The sequence below is a fragment of the Chiloscyllium plagiosum genome, chromosome 1 (genome assembly GCF_004010195.1).
Source record: "Chiloscyllium plagiosum isolate BGI_BamShark_2017 chromosome 1, ASM401019v2, whole genome shotgun sequence".
NCBI lineage: Eukaryota > Metazoa > Chordata > Chondrichthyes > Orectolobiformes > Hemiscylliidae > Chiloscyllium > Chiloscyllium plagiosum.
Window position 1 is genome coordinate 14,342,123 of NC_057710.1, and position 16,787 is coordinate 14,358,909.

The 16,787-nt window shown below is 43.2% G+C and overlaps 1 protein-coding gene across 3 annotated transcripts in view; it reads right to left on the reverse strand.

Moving 5' to 3' along the window:
• LOC122553665 (putative pre-mRNA-splicing factor ATP-dependent RNA helicase DHX32) overlaps positions 1–15,262 on the reverse strand; it is a 121,739-nt gene extending 106,477 nt beyond the window's left edge. The window contains exons 1-2 of one of the 3 annotated variants that reach the window (XM_043697856.1): positions 14,737–15,262; positions 2,605–2,957 (exon numbers count right to left, since the gene is read on the reverse strand). In XM_043697856.1, the coding sequence (XP_043553791.1) occupies positions 2,605–2,916 (312 nt within the window). In that variant the 5' untranslated portion in view covers positions 2,917–2,957; positions 14,737–15,262. Of the gene's footprint in view, positions 1–2,604; positions 2,958–3,042; positions 3,090–6,909; positions 6,953–14,736 lie in introns of those variants that run through there. The other 2 variants (XM_043697946.1, XM_043698027.1) reach the window with 2 other exon arrangements.
• Between the last annotated feature and the right edge of the window lie 1,525 nt (positions 15,263–16,787).

Consider the following 16,787-nt stretch of genomic DNA (forward strand, 5'->3'; position numbering starts at 1 on the left):
TAGGTCAACAAAAACAAATTGCTGGAGAAATTCAGCAGGTCTGACAGCACATGGAGAGAAAGCAAGTTCAGATCCACTGATTTTCGAATTTAGAGCGAAAATGTCTGCTTTCTCTCCACAGATGTTGCCAGACTGCTGAGTTTCTCCAACAATTTATGCTTTTGTTTCAGATTTCCAGCATTCACAGTTCGTGGTTTTGCTATAGGGAAAGGCCCATATGTTAATGGACAGCACAACGTGTACTGTTAAAAGGATTAAAATTCAAGGGAAAGATTTCTGTTCAAAGGCAGAACAGTGGAAAGTGATGAATGCTCTATGACACAGTCAGCTCACTTAGGCAGTGAAGAGGTTAGATTAGATTAGAGTGTGGAAACAGGCCCTTCGGCCCAACAAGTGGAAAGATTTCTGTTCAAAGGCAGAACAGTGGAAAGTGATGAATGCTCTATGACACAGTCAGCTCACTTAGGCAGTGAAGAGGTATTATGAAAAGTAATTTGACCAGACCTGTCCTAACCAGTTTTTTTTTGTTATTAAGCCTATTGGAATTCACCTACCTTTCAGTTCAAGTTTTTCAGCTATCAGTCTGAAATATTAACCTGCTATTATTTTGCTGGTCCAATAGTCTTAAAACTAGCGGATAGTCTTGATAAGATTCACAGTGGGTGCAAGTTTACAGCCGAAAATCGCTCATGATTTTTCACATCGATAACTTGAGGAGTAAGGGGAAATAAGTACTTATGTCAGAAACTGTCCAGTTTACCCGTATAGTAGGACATGGAATGGAATGGAACGGAATTTGTTGTACACCACTAGGTTGGTCTTGACATCTGCATATTATAGGATTCAGGAAAGCTGAGAGTTTAATAGTGACTGCCACAAATTGCTGAGTTTCTCCAGATTCTCATTTTTTAAATTTCAGATTTCCAGCATTTGCAAGTATTTTATTTTCATAGAAGGCATTTTCTTATTTTGTTTTATTCATGCTTTCACTCATGGTGTGTGGGTGCCACTGGCTAGCCATCCCTAGAAAGTGGCCTCAAGGTAGTGAATCACTGCAGTCCATTTGGTGCAAGGACAGCCACAGTGTTGTGGGGAAGGGAGTCCAAGGATTTTTATCCAATAATAAAGAAACAGGGATACAGTTCCAAGTCAAGATGGTGAGTAGCTTGGAGGGGAGCTTGCAGGTAACAGTGTTCCCTTGTATCTGGTGTTCTAGGTGGCAGAGGTCACCAGATTTAGAAGTTGATACCAAAGTGGCATTGGTGAGCTATTGCAGGGCACCTTGTAGATGGTACACATTTTGCTTCAGTGGTGGATGGCGTGAAAGTTGAAAGGAGTGGATAGGTGCCAATCAAGCAAGCTACTTTTTCCTTGATGATGTTGATTTTCTGGAGAGTTATTGGAGTTACATGCATCTGAGCAAGTGATGGACATTCTAGCACCATCTTGACTTGGAGGTGGCTGGACAATCATAAATCTGGAATTAAATTATTCGGCACGTAATTCCCAGACACTGACCTGTTCATGTAGCTATTATAGACATGTGCATGTAGCTATATAAAAAAGGGCAGAACCTCAGTGGTCCTCACCTTCCACCTCACTAACCTCAGCATACATCGCAGCATCCTCTGCCACCTACAAACGGAGAGATATATTTCCCCCGCCACCCCATCAGCATTCCAGAGACCATTCCCTCAATGACACCCTCATCAGGACCAAGCCCTCCACCAGCCCACACCCCATTCCCAGTACCTTCCACTGCCACCGTAGGGAAGTGCAAAACTTGCGCCCACATCACTCCCCTCACCTCCATCCAAGGCCCCAAAGGATCCTTCCTATTCCGAAAAACAGTTACTTGTACCTCCAACAATGTCATCCACTGTATCCATTGCATCTGATGTGGTCTCCTCTACATTCGGGAGACAGTATGCCCACTTCCAGGTCATTTCAGAGAACATTTCCAGGATACCTGCACCAATCAACCCCACCGCCCCATAGCTGAACACTTCGCCTCCCCGTCCCACTCAGTCAAGGACATGCAGGTCCTGGGCCGCCTCCATCACCACAAACTAACCACCAGACAGCTGGAGGAGGAACACCTCATATTCCACCTTGGGACCTTGCAACCACATGGGATCAACATGGATTTCACCAGTTTCCTCATTTCCCCTGCTCCACATTATCCCAGTCCCAAGCCTCCAACTCGGCACTACCCTCCTGACCTGCTCATCACCTTTCCCATCTCCATCCCCCTCTCCAATCTCTCACCTTCATCTACCTATCACATTCTCAGCTACCCTCACCCAACCCCAACCTCCTTCCATATATCTCTCAGCCCCCCGACCCACAAGCCTTGTTCCTTATTCCCGAAATGTCAAGTTACCTGCTCCTCGGATGCTGCCTGACCTGCTGTGCTTTTCCAGCACCCCACTCTCAACTCTGATCTCCAATAAGTGCAATCCTCACTTTCTCCATATAAATGAGTGTCATAATCCAGTAATTATTTTCTTACAAATTAGAATAACATTATGAATGCTCAACAGATTGCATTGAAATTGAACAATTGGCCACTTTTAAGATTAAACGCTTCAACTTAGCACTGACCTGAGTACTTTTGCCACATCCCAGTTTGCCAGAAACCAGTACCAAATTATTGTTGACGAGACATTCCATGAAGTGGTATTTGATACTCCAAACTGGTAGAGCTTTCCTCCGTTTAAGTAGCTCATAGTATCGTGAGGAAAAAGGTAGCCCATCAAAAGGATTAACTTCCAGATCACTGTTATCACAGTTGAAGCCCTCATCCTCATCATCTTCTAAATCAGAGGTAAAACCATTTAGTTTAGAGGAAACGGAGATGGAGTCAGCAGGTTGTCCACTTCCCTCAGGCTCACCGTCCATCCTACTAGTATCCATTTTGCTAGGTCACTTTTACAATCCAAGTGCTGTTTTCAATGCTGCAAAGAAACAACAGAAATCAGAAATTGAAGTCAGGCAGAAGTGGCACAGCATACAACAGCCATGTACAAAGGTCACACTTACAGCTCTTCCTAAGCAACTGTAGACAGCAGAAGGTGAGATCCCATCAACTATCAAAAGAAAGGAGGAAAACATTGCTCTGATTATACCAATTGATGACTACGTAGAGTCATAGAGCTGTACAGCATGGAAACAGACCCTTTGGCCCAACACATCCATGCCAACCAGATATCCAAAATGAATCTAGTCATTTGCCAGCACTTGGCCCATATCCCTCCAAACACTTCTTATTCATATACCCATCCAGATGCCTTTTAAATGTTGTAATTGTACCAGCCTCCACCACCTCATTCCTTACACGCACCACCCTCTGCCTGAAGATTTAAAATAGGTCCCTTTTAAATCTTTCTCCTCACACCTTAAGCCGATGCTCTCTAGTTTTGGACTCCCCTACCCTGGGGAGGAAGACCTTGGCTATTCACCCTATCCATGCCCCTCATGATTTTATAAACTTCTAGAAGGTCAATCCTCAGCCTCTGATACTCCATGGAAAATAGCCCCAGCCTATTCAGCATCTCCCTATAGTTCAAATCCTCCAATCCTGACAACACCCTCATAAATGTTTTCTGAACCTTTTCATGTTTCACTCACCTATAGCAAGGAGTCTAAACCTGAACTGAGTATTCCAAAATTGGCCAAAGCGACATCCTGTACAATTGCAACATGACCTCGCAACTCCTATATGCAATACACTGACCAATAAAAAGCATACCAAACACCCTTTTCACTATCATGTCTACCTGTGACTCCACTTTCAAGGAATTATGAACCTGCACACCAAAGTCTCTTTGTTCAGCAACACTCCCCAGGAATTTCCATTAAGGTGTATAAGTCCTGCCTTGATTTGCCTTTCCAAAATGCAGAACTTCACATTTATCTAAAATAAACTCCATCTGCCACTCCTCAGCCCATTGGCCCATTGTTGTAATGGGAAGTAACCTTCTTCACTGTTCACTACACCTGCACTGTTGGTATTGTTCTGCAAACTTTCTAATCATACCTCCTGTGCTCACATCCAAATCATTTATATTAATGACTACTTCCTCTCAATAGTGGTTCAGAATATAGTAAAGCAGTTTATAAATTAAAGTCAACTGTATTTATAAAAATCATGTTGAATATAAGCGCCAGGATGCCTTGCTGCAATTGTACAGAGCTTTGCTGAGATTACTTCTGGAGTACTGTGTGCAGTTCTGGTCTCCTTATACAAAAGGGATGCTATGCCAATGGAGGAAGTGTAACAAAGGTTAACCAGACTGATTCCTGGAATAGCAGGACTGACATATGAAGAAAGATCAGATTAGTTAAGGCTATAGTCAGTGGAATTTAGAAGAAAGCGGGGATATCTCAAAGAAACCTGTAAAATTCGAAAGGGTAAAAACAGGAAGGATGTTCCGAATGACCAAGGAATTCAAAACCAGGTGGCATATTGCAAGCACTTGGGTAGGCCATTTAGGACTGAAATAAGATGAAATGTCTTTAACCAGAGAGTGGTGAGCTGGTGGAATATCCCTGAAGCAGAAAGGTGTTCGAGGCCAAAATAGAGACTGTTTTCAAGAGAGAAATAGTTCTAATTCTTCAGGCTAAAGGGATCAAAAAGGTACGGAGAGAAAGCAAGTAGAGGACACCGAGTCGGATGATCAGGCATGATTATACTGAACCTCATTCAGCCCGTTAGGCCTGCCCTGCCATACTTCTGCTCTGATATTCTATGTTTCAAAACCTGTTCTCCTCCTCCACCTTATTACTGTCTTTATGCACATGACTCTGAGACACAGCTCAGCTGCTACAGCTCCATTAGTTTCACTATGTTTAGATTGAATGCATGCTGATTCACAATGGACTATTCATCCGGTATTTCCTTCATATCAGTCCGCATTTCCCAATGTTAGGATTAAAAGTCGACTACCCTTTCTGTGGGCTTAAGAATGCCCAGGTTGCAATTCTGTTGTTAAAACCTCAACAGCAGATGAAATGGTAAAGGTTTAGGATTAATATGGTGAACAACATTCATTATTCCTCACATGAATGCAATTTAATCCATGAATTGATCTTCCAGGCAAAGTAACTAATTTAAGACAACGTTAGATGCTATGGTTGTATTTCCTAGGTTTTTGCGTCAAGAATGAATAAAAGTGTAGATTCAGATCACATTCTGACACATTTACATTGTGTTTTTGTCCCATAAGATCATGAGAAAAAGGAGCAGTGGGTGGTCATTTGGTCTTTCCAGTCTGCTCTGCCATGTATTAAAATGAGCAGATTTACTACCTCAAATGCAGTGTCCTGAAATATCTCTAAATCTATATCAATGCCTCAACATCGATTAACCTCTGCCTTGACAATGCGCATTGACTGAGCACCCTACTTTTGGGGTGAAAAATATGAGCAACTGTGTGAATGAAGTTCTACATAGATGACCCCTGATTCTGAGATTATTAAGTATTCCCCTCTCATCCCCAAGCTTGTCTAAGCTCTTGAGAGAGGATAAATATTTCAACATCTTCACAGTCAAAACCTCTTATGCACTTCAATAAGATCCTCTCTCATTCTTGTATTCTCTGGGGAATTTAGGGATAGCCTTGTCAATCTCTCTCCATTGGAAATTTCTTTATCCCAGGAATAAATCCAATAAATTCTCACTGCATTCCCTTGAAAATGGTAAAGATCTCCTTCCTTAAAAAAGGTACTCAAAACTGTGCAGAGTTTGGTATTTCACGCATTAGCTAGCCTGTGAACTTCTCAGTAAGAATGCAACAGTATTCAACAGGAGTGATGACTGAGAGTACTTCAACAATGTCAGACCATATCCACCAAATCCAGATGGATTGAGACAGCTCCATACGCTCTTGCAGCAAACAACCAGAAAATGCATTTTGTCATATTTATGAGCTGTGCATCCTGCTCCTTAATTACTCAGTATTACAGTTATGGAATCATAGAGATGTACAGCATGGAAACAGATCCTTCGGTCCAACTCGTCCATGCCGACCAAATATCCCACCTAATCTAGCCCCACTTGCCACCATCCAGCCGATATCCCTCCAAACCCTTCATGCTCAAATACTTATCCAGATGCCTTTTAAATGCTGCAATTGTACCAGCCTCCTCCACTTCCTCTGACAGCTCATTCCATGCACCTACCACCTTCTGTAGGAAGTAGTTGCCCTTCGGTTTCTTTTATATCTTTCCCCTATCACCGTAAACCTATGCCATCTAGTTCTGGACTCCCCCCACCCCAGGGAAAAGACTTTATCTATTTATTCTATCCATGCCCCTCAATTTTGTAAACCTCTTTAAGGTCACCCCTCAACCTCTGACGCTCCAGGGAAAACAGCCCAAGCCTGTTCAACCTCTCCCTATAGCTCAAATCCTCCAATCCTGGCAGCATCCTTGTAAATCTTTTCTGAACCCTTTCAAGTTTCATAATATCTTTCCAATAGGAAGGAGACTAGAATTGCACGTAATATTCCAACAGTGGCCTAACCAATGTCCTGTACAGCCGCAACATGACCTCCCAACTCAATATGCTGTCCAATAAAGGAAAGTATATAAAACGCTTTCTTCACTATCCTTTCTATCTACTTGCGACTCCACTTTCAAGGGGCTATGAACCTGCACTCCAAGGTCTCTTTGTTCAGCAACACTCCCAAGGACCCTATCATTAAGTGTATAAGTCTTGCTAAGATTTGCTATTCCAAAATGCAGCGCCTCACATTTATCCAAATTAAAATTCATCTGCCACTCCTCAGCCCATTGGCCCACCTGATCTAGATCCCATTGTAATTGGAGGTAACCTTCTTCACTGTCCTCTACACCTCCAATTTTGGTGTCATCTGCAAAGTTATTAAATATACGTCTTATGCTCACATCCAAATCATTTATATAAATGATGAAAAATATTGGACCCAGCACCGATCCTTGTGGCACTCCACTGGTCTCAGGCCTCCAGTCTGAAAAGCAACACTCTACCACCACCCTCTACCTTCTACATCCCTGCAAAAAAAAAAACAAAAAATTGTCAGGACACAGGTAAAGAGAAACTAATTGCAGCAATATGATATTGTCGATGATAAAGATGTGTCATAAACAAACATTACACACTATAGTAATTAATTTAAGAAGAATGCAAGAACTCTGATGTTACCCACAAGCACTATGTGAATTTATAATCAAATCTTTGTTACAGAAACAGTCACTGAAAGATAGAGGTATTGTGGTAGTAATTATCCTCAGACTTTATTTACAATAAGGAGGACTATCAGAGGTATTATTTGTACTTTAGCCAAATAACGAAAATGAAAGGAATACTGTGCACTTGTACTTTACATCTTTTTAATGCTACATAATACTCAGTAGTGGAGAACTACGAAGCAGCATTTTTTTGTATGTTACTCGACAGGAACAGGTGCACATCTGGGAGCAATAAAATAACAGCCATTTTGTACAGAAGGGCTGAATTTGCTTTGTGGTATCTAATTTCTCAGAAGCAACTGCTGCATGGTTGCTGTCTCAATACAGATAGCATGCCAATGATGAACTTCCTATCATCACATGACAAATTGTCCACAGCCAATTAAATCCATTTGAAGTGTAGTTACTGTTGAAATGTCGGAAATGAGGCAGCCAATTTGTATACAAGATCCCACAAGCAGCAATTATAAATGATCACCTCATCCATTTTAGCATTGTTTTTAACCAGTTATTTTGATATTCTAAGCTGTTACAGAAGAGCTTGTAGCCTAGTGTGAAATAATGGTAAAACTTGAGAAGTGAAGTTAACCAGTTAATTGGCAAAGTTCTTGTTAATGCCACTCGTGGACATGTTTATCACTGTTCAGCAACATTCTATATGTTAGAAATATTTTTTTGAGCTTCTCTGATAATTGAATAAATAAGAGGGAGAGAGGGAGGCAATGACCTTGTGATTTTATTGCTAGACTATTGATCTAGAGGCCTAGGTGATGTTCTGAGGAATCAGATTCAAATTCTACCATGGCAGATTGAATTTGCATTCAATAAAAAATCTAATGCTGACACATGCAAACATATGGGAAGAAAACAATGTAACAGTTTCCGTAAGACAAGTGGTCACACTCTTCTCAAGTCTACGGAGTGGAGGTGCCACTGTTGTACTGGAGTGGACAAGGTCACAAGGCTTATTCAAAATCACAAGCTTTCGGAGCTTTGCTCCTTTGTCAGGTGCAGTCCAAGAATAACTCACCATAATACTGATTATGTCCAAGGACTAGAATAATAAGGTTGAATTTAACTCAGTCAAACAAGTCATAACACAAGAAATAGGAGCAGGTCACTTAGCCACCCCAAGCTGGTTCCACCGTTCAATAATCATGTTTGACCCTGGAGTTTCAGCTCCACACAACTCGATTGCCTGACAGATCAAAATTCTGCTTTAAAGAATAACCAACAATGAAGCATTCACAACAACCCTTTGAGATTAACAATTCCAAACATTCACAGCCCTTTGAGTGAAGACATTTTCCCAGTTCACAATCTGAAAGGATCAACTCCTTATCCTGAGATTGTGCCAGTGCTCTAGATTCCCCAGCCAGTGGAAACAACCTCACAATATAAAGGAAGAAACTCATGACAGAAACAGGATTCTCACAAGATGAGCTTATCAAAGAGTCAACACTAATTGAGGTACTGCAGCATATTATTTGAAAAAAGTGCACACAAATAACAACTCATGGCATACTCTATGATAAGATGCATTATAATCCAAAGTTATTTTTTAGCCAAGTCTATTGTTATATCCTCATTACTTTCTCCTGTCACAACTTTACACAATAACAAAGATGACAGCTGTAACAATATTAGGTACTTTCTCAATCATCTAAGAACTACACAGCAGCAACTCACTAAGAGTGCTTCGACAGCATCTCCCAAATCTGCAAACGCTACTTCGTATAATGACAATGAAAGCAGATTGATGAGAACCTGCAAATTCATTGCAATCCTGACCTGGCAGAACATCCCCAATTGCTTCACTGTTGCTGGGCCAGAATCCCAGAACTCCCTCCCTCAAAGCACTTTCACTATGAGGACTGCAGTGATGGCTCACTGCCTCATTCCAAAGAGAAATCAGGCATAGGCAATAAACATCAGCCTTGGCAGTAAACAATTTGTCCCACAACTAATCAAAAAGATTTCACATAAAGCTGCATGACAATATTGCACTCCGTAAGATTTCATACATTTCATATTCAATGTCATCTTTAAAACAAAATGTTCACTGTTTATTCAAAAATGATATTTCACTCGAACCAAATCCATGAACAGTGGCAAAACTTGAAAAGCTCCATGACTGTGAAAAGCTATCGATTTTTCCCTCAGGCAACCTCCAAAAAGGTTGAAGGGTAACTGCAGGGTGGCAGGGCAAGGGTTGCTTTTGGACTACATCAGCTTTTGTACGGCCTAATTAGATTTTGAAAAAAAAATGTTTCACACCATTGCAGGCACTGTCTGGGCTAACCTCTTGTAGCACATTTTGCAAAAAAAAGCACATTTTGTAAAAAAAATTAGCATTTTGTTGAACAGAATGTCCTTCTTAAAGGACTGGCCAACATGGCGTTTCCAAAAAAAGATATAGCTCAGGAACAGAAAGTCTGGAGCATAGTAACAGGAATATAGCAACAGGCCATTCAGCCCCTGAGCATGCTCTGCCACTCAATATGGGTACATTCGCTCAATACCCTTCCTTAATAAAAATTAGTGTCTCTCAGACTTAAATTTAACAATTGAATTAGCATCAAACATCATTTGAGGAAGACATCTACCAACCTCCACTACTTGTTGCGTGTAAACGTGCTAACATTTCTCCAGAATGGCTTGGCCCAATTTCTTAGACTACGCTGACTACCCTGTCTTTCTGGGTTAATATCCTGAAAGCCTCCATTAGGCCACTCTTTAACCTTCTAAATTCTAGAGAATAAAGGCTTAATTTATGTCATCGTGCCTCATAACATAACCCCAAAAGACCACGTACAACCCTTGTAGACCTGTGTTGAACTCTGTCCAAGGTCAAACATCCTTCCTAAGGTGTGGTGTTCACAATCCTAGGGTTTTGTATAAATGGAGGATAACGTCTGCATCCTTTTTTTTATAAATTAATTTATGGGATGTGAGCACCACTTACTGGCCAGCACCTAGTTCCCTCGAGAAGATTGCGGTGAACTGCCTCCTTCAACCTCTGCAGTCCATGTGCTGCGGCTTGACCCTTAATGTGGAGTGAGGGAATTCAAAGATTTTGACCCAGAGACAGTGAAGGAATGGCGATACATTTTCAAGTCTGGATGGGGAATGGTTTGGAGGTTAACCTGCAGGTGATGGTGTTCCCATGTATCTGCTGCCCTTGTCCTTCCAGATGAAAGGGTCTTTGGTTTGGGAGGTACTGCCTTTGGACCTTTGGTGATTTTTTGCAGAGCATCTTGTAGAAAGTACACACTGCTGCGACTGAGAGGGGATGCAGTGCCAATCAAATGGGCTGCTTTGTTCTGGATGATGTCAAGCCTCTTAAGTGTTGTTGGAGCTGCACCCATCCAGGAAAGTAGAGAATCAGGTGGTGAGTTACCTGCCACAGTATTCCTGATCTCTGACCTGCTCTTGTAGCCACTATGTTTGTGTGTCAGGTCCAGTTCAGCTTCTGATCAATGGTAACCCCAAGAATGTTAATGGTGGGGGATTCAGTGCTGGTAACACCATTGAATGTCAAGGAGTGGTGGTTAGATTATCTGTTATTGAAGATGGTCATTGCCTGGCATTTCGGTGTCATGAATGTTACTTGCCACCTGTCAGCCCAAGTTCTGGATGTTGTCCAGATTTTGTTGCATTTGAACATGGACTGGTTCAGTACCTGAGGAGCTGAGAATGGTGCTGAACATTGTTTGTTGATGATTGCACATTCCCACTTCTGACTTTACGATGGAGGCAAAGTCACTGATGAAACAGTCGAAGATGTTGCACCAAGAACAGTATCCTGAGGAACTCCCACAGAGATGTCCTCGAGCTGAGATGATTGACCAACCACAACCATCCTTCGATATGCCAGGTATAAATCCAACCAGTGGAGAGGTTGCCCTAATACTCATCGATTCCAGTTTTGCTTTGATGTCACACTGATCAAATGTGGTCTTGATGTCAAGGCTGTCACTCTCACCTCACTTATGCTCCTGTCGTTTGGTTATGAAGGTCAGTAATGCATTAGACTTTACTATTTCTTGCACATGATCATAGCGTTTTGAAGAGATATGCCTTGAATCCTTAAGTCTCATTTGAATTTAACTTTGTGCCTTCTAAAAAAATACATGAATATGTAAAAACTAAAAACTGTCACGCTTTCATATTAAAATCCATCTGTCACAGCTTTGTCCATTCACCTAATCCATCAATCTCCTGTTGTATTTTACACTGTCATCAACACTATCTACAATGTTACCCAATTTTACGTAGAGTCATAGAAATGTACAGCACGGAAACAGACCCTTCGGTCCAACTTGTCCATGCCGATCAGATATTCAAACCCAATCTAGTCCCACCTGCCAGCACCTGGCACATATCCCTCCAAGCTGAAAATGTGTTGCTGGAAAAGCGCAGCAGGTCAGGCAGCATCCAAGGAACAGGAAAATCGACGTTTCAGGCATAAGCCCTTCTTCAGATATGGCTTATTCCTGAAGAAGGGCTTATGCCCGAAACGTCAATTCTCCTGTTCCTTGGATGCTGCCTGACCTGCTGCGCTTTTCCAGCAACACATTTTCAGCTCTGATCTCCAGCATCTGCAGTCCTCACTTTCTCCTCGAACATATCCCTCCAAACCCTTCCTATTCATATACCCATCCAAATGCTTCTTAAATGTTGCAATTGTACCAGCCTCCATCACTTCCTCTGACAGCTCATTCCATTCATGCACCACCCTCTGCGTGAAAAAGTTGCCCCTTACATCTCTTTTATATCTTTTCTCTCTCACCCTAAACCTATGCCCTCTAGTTCTGGACTTCCCCACGCCAGGGAAAAGACTTTGTCTATTTATCCTATCCATGCCCGTCATAATTTTGTAAACCTCTATAAGTCACCCCTCAGCCTCTGACGTTCCAGGCAAAATAGCCCCAGCCTGTTCAGCCTCTCCCTATAGCTCAAATCCTCCAACCCTGGCAACATCCTTGTAAATCTTTTCTGAACCCTCTCAAGTTTCACAACATCTTTCCGATAGGAAGGAGACCAGAATTGCACACAATATTCCAACAGTAGCCTAACCAATTACCTGTACAGTCGCAACATGACCTCCCAACTCCTGTACTCAATAATAGTAAATTTGGATATTTGACTTAGTATACTAATTATCCAATTAGTGAATGAATAACAGAAGCCCCAACACAGATCCCTACAGGATCCTTACTAATCATGTCCCGCTAATGGGAGTGCTTACCCATTATTCCAACTCGCTTTTTCCTGCCATTTGGCCAATTTCCTATCTGTGCCGGTAATTTGCCTTCAATTCTATGAGCTTCCACCTTAGCTAACAGTCCTTTGTGTGGAACTTAGTCAAAAGCCTTCTCGAAGTCTATTTTTAAAAATCCAATTGCCTTAACTATATCCACTACCTTTGTCACCGCTTCAAAAACCTGAGACTTGTCAGGCATGACCTACTCTTCAGGAATCCATGCTGGCTCTCTCCGATTAACTGAGTTTTTTAAAGCAATTGACTGACCACTGCAACCTGAAGTTTTCAAATAACTTTTAAAAGAAGATTGCATATCTACTCAGTCAGTGATATTTTCTAATCAACCTGTGCAGAGATGGAGCAGACAAGACTCAAACCTGATCACCCTGGCTCAATGGCAGCTTGCCACAAGAACTCCTAAGTTCACCATGACCAAGAGGTCTCTGACTTCAGAGCATCTGCCTTTCTTCAAATCCTGAAGAAGGGCTTATGCCCGAAACGTCGATTCTCCTGTTCCCTGGATGCTGCCTGACCTGCTGCGCTTTTCCAGCAACACATTTTCAGCTCTGATCTCCAGCATCTGCAGACCTCACTTTCTCCTTTCTTCAAATCACCCAACTACAATGCTAAATCTACATGCTTTATAGCCAAGACAGATTCATACTTCAAAAGTTTCCCTAAAAAGCCAGAGGAGTCGATTCAAAATGAAGGCTGACATTCCAAAGTAGAGCTGAAGTGTAGCTTATAGGATGACCTGTTAAACCTGAACTTAGGTAACATAAAAAGCCCCACCGCCCTATTTCAAATGGGAGGCAAAGCAATTCTCCTGGCCCTCGGGATAACAGTTCACCCACACAAAACTTCATAAATGGCAGGTGCTTTAGTGTTTGTTAATTGCATGGCCAAGGATATGCAAGTTTTGGGACTCTCCCACCACCAAACTCTAGCCACCTGATGTCTGGAGGAAGAACCACTCATCTTCTGCCTTAGGACCCTACAACCACACGGGATCAAGGTGGCTTTCACCAGTTTCCACATTTCCCCTTCCTCCAGCTCACCCTAGATTCAACCCATCAACTCAGCTCCACCTTCTTGAACTGTCCCACCTATCCATCTATCTTCCCACCTATCCGCTCCAACCTATCACCATCACCTTCCTATTGCATTCCTAGTTACCTCCCCACCCTACCCTTCTTCCATTTATCTCTTAGCCCCCTTGGGCCACCCCCTCATTCCTGATTGAGAGCTGATGCCCAAAATGTCAATGTCAATGTTTTAGGGCAGCACGGTGGCACAGTGGTTAGCACTGCTGCTTCACAGCGCCAGAGACCCGGGTTCAATTCCTGACTGTGTGGAGTTTGCACATTCTCCCCGTGTCTGCGTGGGTTTCCTCCGGGTGCTCCGGTTTCCTCCCACAGTCCAAAGATGTGCAGGTCAGGTGAATTGGACATGCTAAATTGCCCGTAGTGTTAGGTAAGGGGTAAATGTAGGGGTATGGGTGGGTTGCGCTTCGGCGGGGTGGTGTGGACTTGTTGGGCCGAAGGGCCTGTTTCCACGCTGTAAGTAATCTAATCTAATCTAAAAGTTCCTGCTCCTCGGATGCTGCCTGACCCGCTGTGCTTTCCCAACGCCGCACTTTTCACCTCTGATCTCCAGTACCCGCAGCCCTCGCTTTCTTCTAATTGCAAGACCTTGCTGTGCACATCAATCCGTCCACGTTTCCTACAGGACATCAGCACTGGCAGGGGTCTTTGGTCCCCTCGATGGGCAAGTTGCGAATCAGCAGAACCCTCAAACCCAGGGAGCCTCTGGGTACACACAAAACTGAGATTTCTTTTGAGGGGCGGTAGGGTACAGCAGTGGCCCGCCAGCGAAGCGCTTTGGCAAGAGGCAGCAGCCGACTGGGTAGTTTCCAGCCTTCCCCGGCAGGTCGGCTCCTGACCTTGGGGAACGCGGGGCAGGACCAACCCGACCCCAGCCTCACCCCTCCATGTGCAAGAACACCCCACCATCTCTCTCCCAACACAACGCAGACAGATCCTACATAAAAGGCAAATCAAATATCACAGCTTGGGGGGGGGGGAAGGAATGAGAAAAGACAGGTCATTGAAAAGAAAGGACAGCGCGAAAACGAACACTCAGTTGGTACAGATATTGAGAATGCAACTTACGACAAAATATTGTTAAAAGGGAAAAATAAAAGCTGGCAGTTCTGGGCTGCCAGGAAACAGACTCACCTTCTCCAGCCTTTAGGGAGGGGAAACTCCAAGGACAATGTTCACCACAACCCTCACACAGCCCTTCCCCTCTCCCTGCACTACACTATTTATCTTCTCTCTCTTCTTTTTTTTGGGAGGGGGGGGGAAACAATATGCAAATTAATTCTTAAATAGTTTGTCTGACTTGTAAATGATGATTAAAAGGAGCCCAGCCCCAAAACACCCACCAGCCCCTGTTCCTCAATCGTACTTTACTTGTTTTGTTTTAAAAAAAAACACCCGACAATTACATTATAATTATCATCATTAATAATAACTTTAATTATTATTTCCTGCCCAGGATTTATGTATCATTTCCCTCTAACGCCGGCTCCTCTCCCTCTCCGCCCGGGGATATTATTCCCAGGTTTAATTTGATGGATTTTATTTTTAAATCACTCTGTCGGTTATTTTCTGACGGGGCCCCGGACCAGACGCTGCCCCCGACTCCAGGAGAACAGGCAGCGGCGCCATGTTGGTGTTAAAGGGGCAAGGAGGGGGGCGGGGCCTGGCTGAGCCGACAGGAAATCAGGTTAAAGGGGAGGGGACACCTGCAGCATGTGTCTGTATATCTGTGTGTGTACAGGAAATCAGGTTAAAGGGGAGGGTACACCTCTGTATATCTGTGTGTGTACAGGAAATCAGGTTAAAGGGGAGGGTACACCTCTGTATATCTGTTTGTGTACAGGAAATAAGACACAAGGGGAGGGCATACCTCTGCATATCTGCATATAGGAAATGATGTCAATGGGGAAAGTATATTTCTGTATACCTGTGTGTGTACAGGAAATCAGGTTAAAGGGGAGGGTATAGCTCAGTATTTCTGTGTGTGTACAGGAAATCAGTATAAAGGGAGGGAACATCTCTGTATATCTGCGTGTACAGGATATCAGGTTAAAGGGGAGGGTAGACCACTGTATCTATGTTTTTGGATTAGTGGTGCTGGAAGAGCACAGCAGTTCAGGCAGCATAGTATAAAGGGAGGGAACATCTCTGTATATCTGCGTGTACAGGATATCAGGTTAAAGGGGAGGGTAGACCACTGTATATGTTTTTGGATTAGTGGTGCTGGAAGAGCACAGCAGTTCAGGCAGCATCCGAGGAGCAGCAAAATCGACGTTTCTGGCAAAAGCCGTTGGGGGTGCCAAGGGCCTGCCTTCCCCGGATGCTGCATGAACTGCTGTGCTCTTCCAGCACCACTACTCCAAAATTTGGTTTCCAGCATCTGCAGTCATTGTTTTTACCTTGTTGATTTTAACTCTACTGCAAATCCTCTTGCAAGGATGCCTGCCTTGAAGAAGTTTTCCTCCTCTCTCAGCTTTTATTCCTGATGAAGGGCTTTTGCCCGAAACGTCGATTTTGCTGCTCCTCGGATCCTGCCTGAACTGCTGTGCTCTTCCAGCACCACTAATCCAAAATCTGGTTTCCAGCATCTGCAGTCATTGTTTTTACCCACTGTATCTATGTGTGTGTACAGGAAATCATGTTCAAGGGGAGAGTAGACTACTGTACATCTCTGTGTGTACAGGAAATCAGTATAAAGGGAGGGAACACCTCTATGTCTGTGTGTGTACAGGAAATCAAGTTAAAGGAGCGGGCATACCTCTATGTATCTGTGTTTTGAATTGAATTGAATTGAATTTATTGTCATGTGTACCAAGGCACAGTGAAAACGTTTGTCTTGCGCTCAATACAGGCAGATCTCAGAGTTAAATAAGGGAAGGGTATATCTCTTTATATATGTGTGTGCACAGGAAGCCAGGTTAAAGGGGAAGGTACACCTCTGTGTATCTGTGTGTCATAGAGTCATAGTGATGTACAGCATGGAAACAGACCCTTCGGTCCAACCCATCCATGCCGACCAGATATCCCAACCCAATCTAGTCCCACCTGCCAGCATCCGGCCCATATCCCTCCAAACCCATCCTATTCATATACCCATCCAAATGCCTCTTAAATGTTGCAATTGTACCAGCCTCCACCACATCCTCTGGCAGCTCATTCCATACACGTACCACCTTTGCATGAAA